The sequence below is a fragment of the Choloepus didactylus genome, chromosome 4 (assembly GCF_015220235.1).
Source record: "Choloepus didactylus isolate mChoDid1 chromosome 4, mChoDid1.pri, whole genome shotgun sequence".
Classification (NCBI taxonomy): Eukaryota; Metazoa; Chordata; class Mammalia; order Pilosa; family Megalonychidae; genus Choloepus; species Choloepus didactylus.
The window spans coordinates 182402227-182417770 of record NC_051310.1 but is presented as its reverse complement, the minus strand read 5'-3'; the positions used below and the strand labels follow the sequence as shown (position 1 = coordinate 182417770).

The 15544-nt window shown below is 34.1% G+C and overlaps 1 protein-coding gene across 1 annotated transcript; it reads left to right on the top strand.

The window, feature by feature from the left end:
* The first annotated feature begins 1522 nt into the window (after nt 1-1522).
* On the top strand, nt 1523-2555 carry LOC119530802 (GTPase KRas-like). Its single transcript, XM_037831562.1, has one exon. The coding sequence runs from the start codon at nt 1653-1655 to the stop codon at nt 2217-2219; it is 567 nt and encodes a 188-aa protein (XP_037687490.1). The 5' UTR covers nt 1523-1652; the 3' UTR covers nt 2220-2555.
* Nucleotides 2556-15544: the final 12989 nt, after the last annotated feature.

Sequence of the window (15544 nt, the reverse complement as noted above, 5' to 3'; positions counted from 1 at the left end):
GTAAGAATGTCTTTGACTACTTCTATTCAATACTATACTGGAGACCCACATCAGTGTGATAAGGGACCAAAATGAATAAAAGTCCTAAAAGTTAGAAAAGAAATATTAAAACTGCCTTTATTCACAGAAATAAAAATCATATAAATATATAATATATATACATATATATATGCATAATACCCTAGGCAAACTACAGAAAAAATACTAGAATGAGTAAATGCTTCTGTATACTAGTAACAAATAATTGAAATGAAATTTAAAAACAACTTCATCTACAATAATAACAAAAACTGTACAAGGAAATTACAAGACATTTTAAGATATATTAATGAAAACCTCAATAAATGGAGATATACCATGTTCAGGAGTGGGAAGAATCAACACTGAAACAAAATCAATTCTCCCCAAATCATCTATAGATTCAACAGACTCCTGATCAAATTCCAGCAGGTTTCCTTATTTAAGTTTACCAGATAACTCTAAAATGTGTAAGAAATCACAAAGGACTTGGAATAGCAAAAAAAAATAAAAATAAAAAAGTTTTTTTTAAAGGAAAACAAAGCACTACCTGATTTGTAGACTTGCTCTAAATTTACAGTAATCAAAATAGTGTGTAAAAGCCCTGAGGATGGAAAATAAATTAATGGAATAGAATAGGGATACCAGAAGTAGATAACACATATATATCAGTGGGGAAATGAAAGACTTTTCAATAAATGGTGCTGTAACAAATGAACAAGATTAAAACACTCTGAATCCATAATAAAATTAATTCAAGACAGATAATAGATCTAAAGACAAAAGTTAAAACTATAAATCTATAAGAAAGCATGAGAGATAAGGTTCACAATCTTGGAGTAGGCAATGATTCTTGGCAAGTACACAGTAACATAAAAGTAAAAAAGATAAATTGGAATTCATCAAATTAAAAAGATCTGCTCTTCTAAAGATGCATTAAAAAATGAAAAGACAAGACACATATGACAAAAGATTTGTATCCAGAATATATAAAACAAATTGCTAGAAGTCAATAATAAAAAGACAACCCAATAAAAAAAATGGATAAAAACTATACTTCACCAAAAAGAAATAAAAATAGGCACATAAAAAAGTATCCAACATCTTTAGCAATCAGGAAAATGAACATTAAAACTACAGTGATAATATAATTTCACACTCACTAGAATAGCTAAAAATGGACCAACAATACCAAATGTCAGTGAGATTTGGAGCCACTGGGGAAACTCCAGTAACATTGTGGTGGAATTACAGAATGGTACAACTACTTTGGAAAACCGGGAAATTCTAATAAAGTTAAATATATACTTATCCTGAGTATTTGCTCAAGAGAAATGAAAGCATATGTCCACAAAAAGACTTATACAAAATGTTTATAGTAGCTTTATCCAAAATAGCCAAAAACTGGAAACAGCCCAAATATCCAAGTATTTTGGCATGTCTATATGCTAGATTAAAAAAGGGTCAGACTCGATTTCCCTAGGCGGCGGCCGCGGCTGTGGCGGCTGCTCGGCCAGTACTCCCGGTCCCCGCCATTTCGGACTGGGAGCGAGCAGCGCGGCGCAAGTACTGAAGGCGGCGGCGGGGGGCAGAGGCTCGGCTGCTCCCAGGTGCGGGAGAGAGGCCTGCTGAAAATGACTGAATATAAACTTGTGGTAGTTGGAGCTGGTGGCGTAGGCAAGAGTGCCTTGACGATACAGCTAATTCAGAATCACTTTGTGGATGAATATGATCCTACGATAGAGGATTCCTACAGGAAACAAGTAGTAATTGATGGAGAAACCTGTCTCTTGGATATTCTCGACACTGCAGGTCAAGAGGAGTACAGTGCAATGAGGGACCAGTACATGAGGAGTGGGGAGGGCTTTCTTTGTGTATTTGCCATAAATAATACTAAATCATTTGAAGATATTCACCATTATAGGGAACAAATAAAAAGAGTTAAAGATTCTGAAGATGTACCCATGGTCCTAGTAGGAAATAAATGTGATTTACCTTCTAGAACAGTAGACACGAAACAGGCTCAGGACTTAGCAAGAAGTTACGGAATTCCTTTCATTGAAACATCAGCAAAGACGAGACAGGGTGTTGACGATGCTTTCTATACATTAGTTCGAGAAATTCGAAAACACAAAGAAAAGATGAGCAAAGATGGTAAAAAGAAGAAAAAGAAGTCAAAGACAAAGTGTATAATTATGTAAATACAATTTGTACTGTTTTCTTAAGGCATACTTAAGTAAAAGTGGTAATTTTTGTATATTACACTAAATTATTAGCATTTGTTTTAGCATTACCTAATTTTTTTCCTGCTCCATGCAAACTGTTAGCTTTTATCTTGAAGGCTTATTTTGAAATGACAGTGGAAACTTTTTTTCCTCTAAGTGCCAGTATTCCCTGAGTTTTGGTTTTTAACTAGCAATGTCTGTGAAAAGAAACTGAATACCTGAGATTTGTCTTGGGGTTTTGGTGCATGCAGTTGACTATTTCCTATTTTTCTTACCAATCGTGAACTTTGGTGTGACACAAATTAATGAAATTTTCAAATCATCCTTATTCTGTGTTTTATCTAGGCACCTAAATGGATTTATTCCTAATTGTAACTTCAGTTGAGACTTCATGATTGGTTTTATCTAAACATTGAGGGAACACAAACTTATGAACTTCCTATAGATTCATCTTCTAGACATCATGTCCTAGAGTTGCAGATCAACCTTAATGAATGTAGTTACACTGTTCAAAAGGTTGCCTCCCCTCTTTCCACTGCTATTTGTCATGGTCATTCCCCCAAGAATATATTTTTTCTATAAAAAAAGGGAAAAAAAAAAAAAAAAGGGAAAAAAATGCAAGGCAATGGAAAATATTAAAAGATCATTTACTTTCCTCATTAGATAAATTCCTATAAGACTCCTAATAGATTTTCTTGTTAAGGCAGACCCAGTGTATAATGAGAAGCATAGCAACCATCTTGGGGCTATATTTACATGCTATTAAATTTTTGTAATAACTAAAAAAAATTTAACATGTATAAAAAATACTCATAGGAATTAATTATAGTCTCCCTGTGTTAGACTGGTTTTTCTTAGCATGACTTGAAATCTTTTTTGAACTTCAGTCTTTGAAAATATTCAGTTCTGGTAATGATGTTAAAGATTACTTGGGCCATTTAGCTTACTAGATGTTAAAGAGGCCAAGGTTGCAAGTCCAGGCTCCTGTGTTTACCTTTCTTTGGTCTTCACTGCAAGTTTCACAGCTCTTAGACTGCATCTCTTTGGTCATCCAGTGTTGTGCAGTGGTTGGTTCAAAATGGGGACTAGGAGAGAGCTGGATGGTTCAGCAGGATACTTCTCACTATGTGGTAGTCCTGTTGACAGATCTGGAGCATCACTTTTGTTTCATTAAGGAACAGAACTTTTTTTTTTTAATTATTATTAAATGTTAACTTAAGAGTTGAGTTGGGGGGAATGGCAAGACTATTTTTAAACAAGAAGTGAAAGAGTTTCCAAATCCCTAATTTTGGCCAGTTCTCTTAACAATGGCTAAAGTAACATTTCATAAACATTTTACAAGTCTGGTCCATGTTTAGGAATATCTAATGAATAAAAAATAGAAAAATTAATAAAATGATTCCTTCAATACATTTAAAATGTTACTTAATTGAAAATCTTTGAAGTGGATAGTGTGAAGTAAAAATATCTCTGGAGTAGGAAGAAGGAGACTTAGAGTCTAGTTATGTATGTTTTATCTCTCTGATTTTGGGCCACTTATACTATCCATTTCTTCATATTAAAATAAGTCATCTCAAGAGCTCTATTTAGCTTTAAAACTATGTGATTTACATTCAGTTTACTTAAGGATCCACCTATATGTCAAGCTTAGCACAACCTGTAATGTTTTTTTTATCTTCAGTGCCAGTCTTAGGCAAAATTGTGCAAGAGGTAAAGTTTATTTTTGAATATTCCTTCTCCAGTTTCAGGATCCCCCTTGCCATATTATATCATCTTACTTGCCCTAGCCTTCCAGATGCTGCACAACTTGATGCTTTTTCTTCTAACATTTGTAATTCCCTTAACCTGAGGATTTATTGCTACAGTGTTATATTCCCTTGAAGTCTTCCCATCAAATCACATCAAAACGCCCCACATCTTATTTCCTCGGGGCTCAAAATAATCTAACAGATACCATAATGGGATTTTACTAATAGCCAATTTTCAGGTGGTTGGAGTAGCAGTTTAATCTTCATCCTTTCACCATCATCTTTTAGGGGCCTGATCCAGTAGTGACTAAGATGGGAATTTTCAAACCTGTTATAAGTAAACAGAACCTTATCCAATGGAAGGAGAATTTTATAAAGTTAATCCTGAAAGAATTCCTTAAATAATCTACAACTAGGACGAGCCCTAGTAACAGTGACACATTCCATTGTTTAATAATTAAAATCTTTTTACAATGAAAAATACTTTAAAATTTAATTTATAAAGCTTATTTTTTATCAGAATTCATTTATTCAACAAATATTTTGAGTGCCTACTAGATGCCAGGCACTATGCAAGGCACTGAGGATGTAGTATACCCAAATAAGGAACAATCCCTGTTCTTAAATAGTGCTTATATTCTATAGTCATCTATAATATCTTAGTGAGGCATTTGGCACAGTGTTAACACCAGTGCATACTTCAGTTTTGCAAAGAAAGGGTTCGTCTCTAAAGTTTCTTCCAGTTCTAAAATGATTGTTTTGGTATGATTCAAATGGCAACTGTTTAATCAAGCTACTTTATACAAATCACTTTACTTCTTTTAAAACAAATCACTCGTTTTAAAGGAGTAAATGTGATTATATTGTTTTCTTTATTTGGCATAACTGTGACTATCGGGGCAGTTACAGTACCTATTAAATTTCATGTCAGTTAATATTAAAATTCCCAATATGTAATATTCCAATTTGTCCCTTTGTTAATTAATTAAAATAGACTTTAAAAAAATTAAATATCGAATTCTAAAATAGCTGTATTTCGGTACAAATAAACAGGTGCCTGAAATAAATTCACAGAAAAGGAAATTTCTGTTCTGTTTAAAAATCAGTATGATTTCTGAAATGCTGTGCTAAACTACAGATTTATGGAACATTGTCTAAGTAAGGTATTATTAAGATTTATGCAGTACTTGCTCTTTCTTGTTTCTACATAAGAGAAAGAAATGGCCACAGTTCAAGAGTTGCAGTGTGTAACTGAGGGGATTTTTAGGACTCTTGAATTTTTGATGTAGCTGGGTAATTTTTTTCATAAGGCAGTGGTAATTATCCTTTATTTTGTGAATGTTGAATGGTTTGACAAAATGTTTGTTTTTGTAGAGATTTTAAAAAGGGAGTTAATCCTAGAAATAAGATAAATGTTATATAATTATTACAGCCTTAAAGATAAAAATACTTACTGAAGTTGAAAAAATTGCTAAAATACATAGTCTCAGACATTAATATGATTGCAGAAGAATGTAGCAGACGTATGTAGTATACTTTGAATGAATATTCCCAATTAGGAATTCTAGGTTCTATTTTAACTGAGTCACACTGCATAGGAATTTAGAACTTAACTTTAATAGTTTATCAAAACCTTTGCCACCATTGCACAATTTTGTCCTAAAAGATACAGAAAGTTTGTGAGGCATGTTAAGTTGCAGTTTGCACAAGTTCATCTCATTTGTATTGCAGTGATTTTTTTCTTGTATCCATTTTTCCAAACAATATATACACATTCAACTTTTTTGTTGGCAATAAAAACTATCTGAAGTCATTTCCATTTGTTAAAAAGCAATCTCTTGATAATTATAAAAGATTTTTTAACTTCTGTGTTAATATTGGGTAGCATGGATTCTGCATTGAGAAATTGAATTGCATACAGATGATAGCTGTAAATTCAGTCAGAATATGAAAATTATTTTTTAATTAGAGAAATAGTAGGTTTACAGAAAAATCATGCAGAAAATACGGAATTCCTGTTTACCTCCCCCGTTATTAACAGTTTGCATTAGTGTTGGTACCTTTGTTACAATTGTTGAATGAAAATTATTGTTTTCTAAAGTTATGTTCACATCAGTTCTTAAAGAAGAATCATAACTACATTAAGATATGTGTTTTAGTTTAATAGTTTTAAGTGCCTGTTTGGGATGTTAATAGGCAACTTAGGTAAGTTCAGGGAAAAAATTGTTATTATCTGCAGAAATGTCAATTACAGAGGGTTCCTACCATCCCTTTCTCCCCTCAAGAACTAAATGGGTTACATAATGTTTTTTCCAAAAGTTTCTAATTCCACTGTCTTGTGTTTTCATGTTGAAAATACTTTTGCTTTTTTCCTTTGAGTGCCAATTTCTTACTAGTACCATTTCTTAATGTAACATGTTTACCTGGAATGTATTTTAACTATTTTTGTATAGTGTAAACGGAAACATGCACATTTTGTACATTGTGCTTTTTTTTCTTTTGTGGGACATATGCAGTGTGATCCGGTTGTTCTCTATCATTTGGTTGTGCTGACCTAGGAATGTTGGTCATATCAAACATTAAATTTAAAATTGACCACTCTTTAATTAAAATTAACTTTTAAATGTTTATAGGAGTATGTGCTGTGAAGTGATCTGAAATTTGTAATATTTTTGTCATGAACTGTACTGCTCCTAATTGTAATGTAATAAAACTAGTTATGGTGACTATGAAAAAAAAAAAAAAAAAAAAAGGGTCAAATTACTGATAAAAAAAAAAACAGGATGTATTTCAAAAGCATTTGCATACAAAAGCATGTGCAGATACAGAAGAGTAGAGATTATATAATTTCATTTATATTAAGTTCTTCTATAATCCAAACTAGTCTGTGGGAATAGAAATCAAAACAATGGTCACATATGCAGGTGGGATATATAAGAAACTTTCTGAGGAGACCAAAATGTTCTATATTTTTATTGGGATATTATTTAAATGGGCGTACACATTTGTCAAAATTCACTGAATGACACATTTAAAATCTGTGCATTTCGCTGTAGATAAATGTTATCTCAACAAATAAAGTTTTTTAAAATACAAACCTCGTAACTCATTAGTCAAAAGTCATTGCTGAAATGACATTAGATAGCACCATTTAGGAATATAACATATGAGTTTCAAAGAAAGAATACTGTTGAGGAATCTGGTGATATTTGAAAGCCTAATGCTTACCATTTGGTAGTTGGACATAGCACAATCTTTATCAATGCCTGTGTGCTAGTTTGAATCTGTTATGTACCCCATAAAAGGCCATGTTCTCTTAATCCACCCTTGTCGGGGCAGTCCTGTTGTTGGTGGGATCTTTTGATTAGATTATTTCCATGCAAATGTGATCCCACCTATTCAAGGTGGGTCTTAATCAGTTTACTGGAGTCCTTAAGAGAGCTAGCTTAAGAGATCAGAGCTGGCACAGACCCAGATGCTTGGAAATGCAAAGCTAAGAGATGAAGTCGAGTTTGCCTCGGAGAAGCTAAGTGAGAATCTAAAGATGCCTAAAGAGAAAACCACTGGAATCAGAAGCTGAAAGCAAAGCAACCCAGGAGCAAAGGACCAGCAGATGTCAGTCACATGCCTTCCCAGCTGAAACAGGTGTTCCAGATGCCGTCAGCCTTCCTTCAGTGAAGATATCCTCTGGTTGATGCCTTAGTTTGGACACTTTTATGACCTTGGAACTATAAATTTGTAACCTAAAAAATCCCCTTTGTAAAAACCAATCCATTTCTGGTATATTGCATTTTGACAGCTTTAGCAAACCAGAACAGCATGCAAAGGAAGTTTTGTGCCCTTACATATTTTATTATGGACACTGGTAAGTACATGAGCACTAAGAAAGGGCAATCCACCTCTGCCCAAATTGTATCACCAGATTATTTGGGATCAGAAGTATAGGTGTGGAACCCAAGATGCTGGACTAACATTATGCATGGGGAAGAAAATGTGAAAATCACTAAATATATGGTCTATATTCTTTGTATTTTCTGATAACTAAGTGTGAATTTTTCCAGAAAACATAAAGCATATTTTAATTCCCTGGTTTTCTGGGTTTACAGATAGTATCCATTTATCTCAGAATTTCCACTAAGAATATTTTATTTTAATTTTATTTATAATTTGAATTATATATATTTGAATTTGTTTCATAGGTAGAAATACTGAAGTAAAAAGAAAATTAAATTTATAATTATTTGATACTAGTTTAACCAGTTTAAAGGGAAACATTTTTACCAGTCAGTCACCTGGATGACTCGATTATTCAAAATCAGATAACCACTAAAATTTATTTTTATCTTATTGACCATTTTTTTTTACCAAAAATCACAATCTGCTCTCTCAGTGCTAAATGATAAGGCAATGGAAGAAAGTAATTAAAGCCAATCTCTCAATTTAAGATCTGAAGTTATTTCTTCCAACAAATGCTAGCTCCTTATGAATACAGAGGGCAATATGTAAGTGTGATCTGGGTTAATTATAAAAACACAGGTTAGTGTTGGTAGTAGATCTCTGAAAGAATGAATAGTAAATCTAAATTTTTCCTTATCTCTAGGCAATTAGAAAAGCATATTCAAAAAAGTTTTACAGGTCAGATTGCATTGTAAGAAATTAGCCTATATAATAAAAATAATAAATACTGAGCCAATGACCCATTTATTTCAGTTATAACAATGGTGGACCCTCCTTTAGAGTTTATCTTAAGGATATTTAACTTAAGGGTCAAGTATATTCAATTTATTGTTGGAATATGCCCTTCTCTCCTACAAAAGCAACCGATAAATCTACCTACAAAAGCTTTTCTTATTTGCAGATTTTTACCACTTTTTCCATCCTGTTAAAATCCATTTATACAGCTCACTCCATGGAATTTCCTTTCATGTTCATCTCTTTCTCTCATACAGTAGTTCCTGATCTTGTTATGGTCACAGACACTTTTGAAAATTGGATGAAAGCTGGTATGGTTTCTATCTTTAGAAAAGAAAAATGAACAAATGCTTATACACACAAAATTTTGCAAGTAATTTCCAAGGGTCCGTGAACTCATGATTAAGAAACCCTGCTCTAAAGGAATTATGTTTGAAAGTTACAATGATTCTTTTAACTACTTTTATTGTAACTGTTATTCAACATATTCAATAGAGAAATAGTTCACAACTATGAGTATGAGAAACTCCTTTTTATATTTATGGGTAAAATCTCTATTCAATAGAGTTTATTCTTTGAGAATCCTTTGAGTAAGAAAATGCATAATAGAAAAAGTTTACCATAATTTCATTTCAGTTTTAAATTAATTTAATCACAATATAATCTATATATAAAAATAGTGGTCCACGAATATGTTAAGCAGATTGTTCAGAGCAGCAAAAAATGTTGGTGTATAGCTATTACCTTTGGTAATAACTCCAAGGCCCCCACTCCCACCACAGTCCAGAGGTGTGGAATATGTATGAACTATTTCTCTATTGAATATGTTGAATAATAGTTACAATAAAGGTAGTTAAAAGAATCACTGTAACTTTCAAACATAATTCCTTTAGAGCAGGGTTTCTTAATCATGAGTTCACGGATCCTTGGAAGTTACTTGCAAAATTTTATGTGTATAAGCATTTGTTTGTATAAGTATTTGAAGCCAATTGATTGTGAAAAACTGAAATGATAAAGAGCTCCAAAGAGAAAATATTAATTTAAATCCAGAAAAATACCCTCTAACTGAAAGAGAATATTAAGGGAAAAGAAATTTACTGTAACACAACCCCTATAATTATATTGTACTGCTCTTTTAAAATAGCCTTAGTATGTTTCAATGTGTTATTTGCATTTTGTTTCAAAAAGATTTCTTAACAGTTGTTTTCATTTTCATTTATAACCTGTGGGTGATACAAAATGAACAGGGTTTTATAAATTACCATGGAAAGTGGTGAGTCAACAATTTAGCAGAACAAAGCCCCAAGGTTATGACAAGGGAGAAGGGAATATGGAGTTTGCAATTGCAGACTAAAATTGAAGAAGAAAAACATTTGAATTGCAAATACCAAATTAAAAGTGGACACTGCTCTTGGCTGCTTTATGCAATAGTTTTGCAGGCCTATGGCAAGAAATACAATTGGTCACTCTATTTAGTACCATTAAAATTTTGGATTATTTTTGCCATCCTTAAGTTGTGAGGTGTTCTTCACTAAAACTCTACATTAAGGTCATTTACCCTTGATTGCTTAGGACTAGTACGTATTTTTAAGGAGCTTGAAAGCCTTACTTTGGGCAGAGTCATGATCAGATGGTGTAATAAAGACGCTCTGTGTGGGACCATGACTAAGTTTTGCCACGTTCATAGTCATTTTGTCACAGAATCAAAGTTAACTTGTTTTAATTCTCTTTGCTACAGAGGAACCCAGACACGCTCTATTTGCAAAACAACTGCATGAAACGAAAAGCACAGTAATTCTGAAGCTGTTGGCTTGGATAAAATGAGAATGTAATTAAAAAGAAAAAGGTTAGTAGAAGACATGCTGGGAATTGAAAATAAAAATCTGAAATGATGTCCCACCCTGCCCATAAGGTCTTCTTCAGAGGGCAGAAAGCTATCTAAAATGCTCTACTTGTCCCAGAGTCTGTATTCTTCTACTGCTATTGCCGATCCCCATGTTTTCTGTTTCCAACAATCCATGCAAATAATCCAAAGTATTTACCTTGACAAGATTTTCTGTATGACCCTGATGCTAATAATTACCTCAAATTTTTTGTTCATTTGTAAATTGAAGAGAAAAAATTATTCTTAGATACAGTATATCTTTCCTTTAATTCTAAACTCCATATCACTAGCTCCTTTCTCAGCACTATACTCTTTCCACCAAGCACATTACCAATACCTTCAGGAAAATTCCAGCCCTATACTTGAAGGTAAATTTATTTTTTGGAGTATAAGTACACTTTAAAAAAGGGGAAACCAACATGTTTCTTTTCTACTCTGCCTCTCCTTATACCAAGAGTAAGTGAAACACAGAAGCTTTTTAAAGATGTTTCATAGGAATCATTGATTTAGAACAGAGAGCTTGGGGATCATCTAGTGAAACACTCATTTTGTACATAAAGAAGCTGTGGCCCCAAGAGGTATGTGATTTACGGAGAGTGACCTGGTTAGTGGCAGAGCCAATACTGGATAGTCCTCAGATCCATAAATACAAAGCTCCAGCAATGCTAAATGTGTTGTACTGGAGTGGAAATCCTCCTAGTTGATAAAAAGAAACCATTCTTCAATTTTTTTTTTTTTTTCTATTTCCACTATGACTTCCCTGGATTAGGTTTTAATCTCTATTTTGGATTACTCCAAATTCTCACCCTTCTAAATTAATTATCTAATACTCTGTGTTAGTTAACTGTCTAGTTTGACAAAGCCAGCCCAACAACAACAAAAAAAACATATCCAATCTGGAGTTTATGATTCAGGAAAATTTTTATCCTCTGGGATGAGATCAAGTTAGCTGCAGTGATTGAGCAGAGAAAGACACAGGAAGGAAAGTAGGTTCCACATGGAAGAAAAATAAACTTTGATTTCTGACACATTTTTAAATTACAATCAAACTTTCAGAGCCAAAAGCGACCTTTACATTAACTAGTCCAACGATTCCCAAAGAATGTGTCTAGAACTCTAGAGGCATAGGAGAGTAGTGTTAATGATTTTGTGGCAAAGTAGATTTAGGAACGTGCATAGTTACAAGTTAAATCGACTTTTTTCCTATAAAAGTTTGCAGAGCTTTTATGCTAACAAGTCTAGCGCATGCCAAGACAAAAAAAATTGTCAACAATATGTCCCAGATTACTTTAATCAAGAAACTTTTTTGATGATTTGAGGGATATCATGGGAGGAAATGCTAATTTAAACCAATTGAATGAATTGTAATCTAGTTGGTTCCAGAATCAGAATAAAAACCAAGTTACCTTATTTTCAATCTAGTGTTTATTGACAGCAATATTTCTGTATGTCTTTGGCCCTTTGGTTGCAGGAGATTCATTCATGCTAGCTCAAATAAGAAGAAACTTATGAGAGGGGCAGAGACTGGTGGGGAGTGTCATCCAGGGTGGACTGATCATAGGACTCAAGGAAAGATGCACCTTAGAATAGGTATGGTGATTTTGATAATTCAGACTTCAAGGTTTGAATTATTAGTTGAATTTGTGTAGGCATTTAGATGGCAAGTCGCTATCACAAATACCACACAATAGGTTAAGGAATTCATTGGCTCATGGTTTTGAGGTTAGGAGAAATCTAAAATCCAGTCTTCAGCAAGATGGTGCTTTCTCCCCAAAGTCTATAACATTCTGATGCTGGCTGCCAGCCATCCTTGTGGCTACTTGCCTTGTATGCCTGCCTCAGGTCACATAGCAATATCCTCTCCCTTCTCTTCCAGTTCCACTGACTTCAGCTTCTAGCTCCTCCCCGAGGCTTTCTCTTAATAGGACCTCTGATAATCTGGATTAAGATCCACATTCCTTCAGTTGGGCTGCATCTTAACCTACAGGAAAGCTGATTAAATTTAAATTTCATGCCTACAGGAAAGCTGATCAAAATTAAGAACAGGTATCTGACATTTTAGCAAAGTTGCAATGATAGAAACTGCTCTCCCAGCTTTGCAATGCCACCTAAAGATAACAAGAAGAAGAAAGATGGAGAAAGGTGATGGAAAGTTGGCCAAGAAAGACAAAGACCCAGTGAACAAATCTGTAGGTAATGCCAAAAAGAAGAAGTGGCACAAAGGTAAAGTTTGGGACAAGCTCAGTAACCTAGTCTTATCTGACAAAGCCACATAGGACAAGCTCTGTTTAAGGACGTTCCCTACTAAAAATTTATAACCCCAGTTGTCATCTCTGAGAGACTGAAGATTTGCAGTTCCCTGAGCAGGGCAGCCCTTCAGGAGCTGCTTAGTAAAGGATTTATCAAGCTGGCCTCAAAACACAGAGCTCAAATAATTTACACTATAAATACCAAGAGTGCAGATGCCCTAGCTGCTGGTGAAGGTACATGAAGAGGACCCAGCAACTGTAAATTTTGAAAAATAAAACCTTATTAAATTAAAAAAATGGTTAAGAACATATCTAAATTGAGGTATATAATTCAGTCTACCACAGGCACTGTAGAATTCATTGCATGTATATAAAGATAACACATTAAAACTACATCAATTAAGCTTTAAACAAAATTATATACAGAAACTCTCATGACATAAAATAGGCTTAAAATTTGGGGATTAAACTCACATTGGCCAAAAATGGGACAATTTAGCAGCAAAAAAAATAGTAACTGAAATTGAGTGAAAACCTCAAATATATTAAAACCAGTGAGTTTATAAAGCAAAATATATTCGAGTCACTTTTAAAAGAAGCTAGATGAAAGAATTACACATTTATGATAGTTTACTTGTACAAACTATATTTGAGGCAGCCCAATACTTGAGAAGGGGAAATGTGCTGTTTTGAAGCTGTTATGTACCCCCAGAAAAAGCCATGTTCTTTCAGTCCATTCCTGTGGGTGCAGACCTATTGTGGATGGGACCTTTTGGTTAGGTTATTTCAGTTGAGATGTGACCCATCTCATTCAAGGTGGATCTAAATCCTTTTACTGGAGTCTTTTATGAGATGATGAAAGACAGACAAAGCCAAGAGAACTGAGAGAGAAAAGTCCTGGAGAAACTAAGAGAGGACCCACAGAGGAAGACACTGGAACCAGAAGCTGAAAGCAATGAAACCCGGGAGCAAAGGACCAGCAGACCCCAGCCATGTGCCTTCCCAAGTGACAGAAGTGTCCCGGATGCCAACAGCCTGTCTTCAGAGTCCAGGTATCATCCTGTTGATGCCTTAATTGGGACCTTTCATGGCCTAAGAACTGCAAATTGTAATTTAAATTGTAATTAATAAATCCCAATTGTGAAAACTAATCCATTTCTGGTACATTGCATTCCTGCAGCTTTAGCAAACTGAAACAGGAAGGTTCTCTTTATAGAAGTTTTCCAATTAATAAATTATGAAGGAATGATAGAATTACAATGTCACCCTAATGAAATGATTGTTCTAGACAATGTTCATCACAAAAAGAAAAACACTCAGAACATTCATGTACCTCCTAATAGAATAACACACCACTACCTACAAAGTTTTAATACCATAAAATTGAACCTGAATCTGATCAAGTCTGTAGTTCCAAAAACAAGTTTATGGTAAATACAGGAGGCAGGAGAGTGTTTTAAATGACACCAGTGTGGTGCAATCCATAAAATTTTATATGTGGGAACCTCATTTTAAATACCCTGGTCTCTTCAACAAATAAATTGCATGGGGAGAAAAGAGAGACAGCAAAATTATAGATTTAAAAGACACAACAATCAATTTCTAATGCATGACCTTTATTTGGATTCTGATTTGAACAAACACACTGTTCAAGAATGCATATGACCACTGGAGAGATTTGAATACCATTTGGATATCTGGTAATATTAAAAATCATTATTTTTTAGGTGTGGTGATGGTACTATGATTTTATGTTTGTTTAAGTTTTACCTTTTAGAGATAAATGTGGAGTTATTTATAGGGACTTGCTTCAAAGTAACCCAGCATTGGGTGTGTGAGAGATTGTTTAAAGATGAAACAAGATTGATGCCGAGATGTTAATGGTTGATGCTGGGCAATGGGTACATGTACATGGAGAGTTTATTATACTATTCATACTACTTTTGTATATATTTGAAATGATTCTTAATAAAGAGATTTTTTTAAAGTTTATTGCTAACTCAGATGACATTTTTATATCATATCCAATTAAGTTTAAGCCAAAAGAAGAAAATCAATGAATGGAAGGATCAAAATTTACCTCTTATCTGATTTATATCTAATTATAAAATTATTTACTCTTCAACTATTTTTTACCTACAGAATTTCCAACCCATCATTATTTTTCACTGAAAATATCACACAGTAATGATAACCACCTGTGCTGATTTGTATATTTATGTCCCCCAGAGAAAGCCATATTCTTTAATGCATTCTTGTGGGGGCAGACGCATTAGTGTGGATTGGGTTGGAACCTATTGGTTCAGTGTCCATCGAGATGTGACCCACCCAAGTGTCGGTAATAACTCTGATTGGATAATTTCCATGGAGGCGTGGCCCCACCCATTCAGTGTGGGCCTTGTTTAGTTTACTGGAGCAGTATATAAGCTCAGGAAGAAGGAGCTCATAGGTAGCTGGAGCTGAGACAGACATTTTGAAGACAGCCGTTGGAAGCTGATGCAGACATTTTGGAGAACGCCATTTTGAAATGCAACCTAGGAGCAAGCAGAGTCCAGCCACGTGCCTTCCCAGCTAACAGAGGTTTTCCGGATGCCAATGGCCTTTCTCCAGTGAAGGCACCCTTTGTTGAAGGACACTTTATGGCCTTAAGACTGTAACTGTGTAACCAAATAAACCCCCTTTTATAAAAGCCAATCCATTTCTGCTGTTTTGCATTCCAGCAGCATT

Excerpts from the sequence above, each read along its gene's own strand:
- LOC119530802 (XM_037831562.1), top strand. The coding sequence starts at position 1,653 with ATGACTGAATATAAACTTGTGGTAGTTGGAGCTGGTGGCGTAGGCAAG.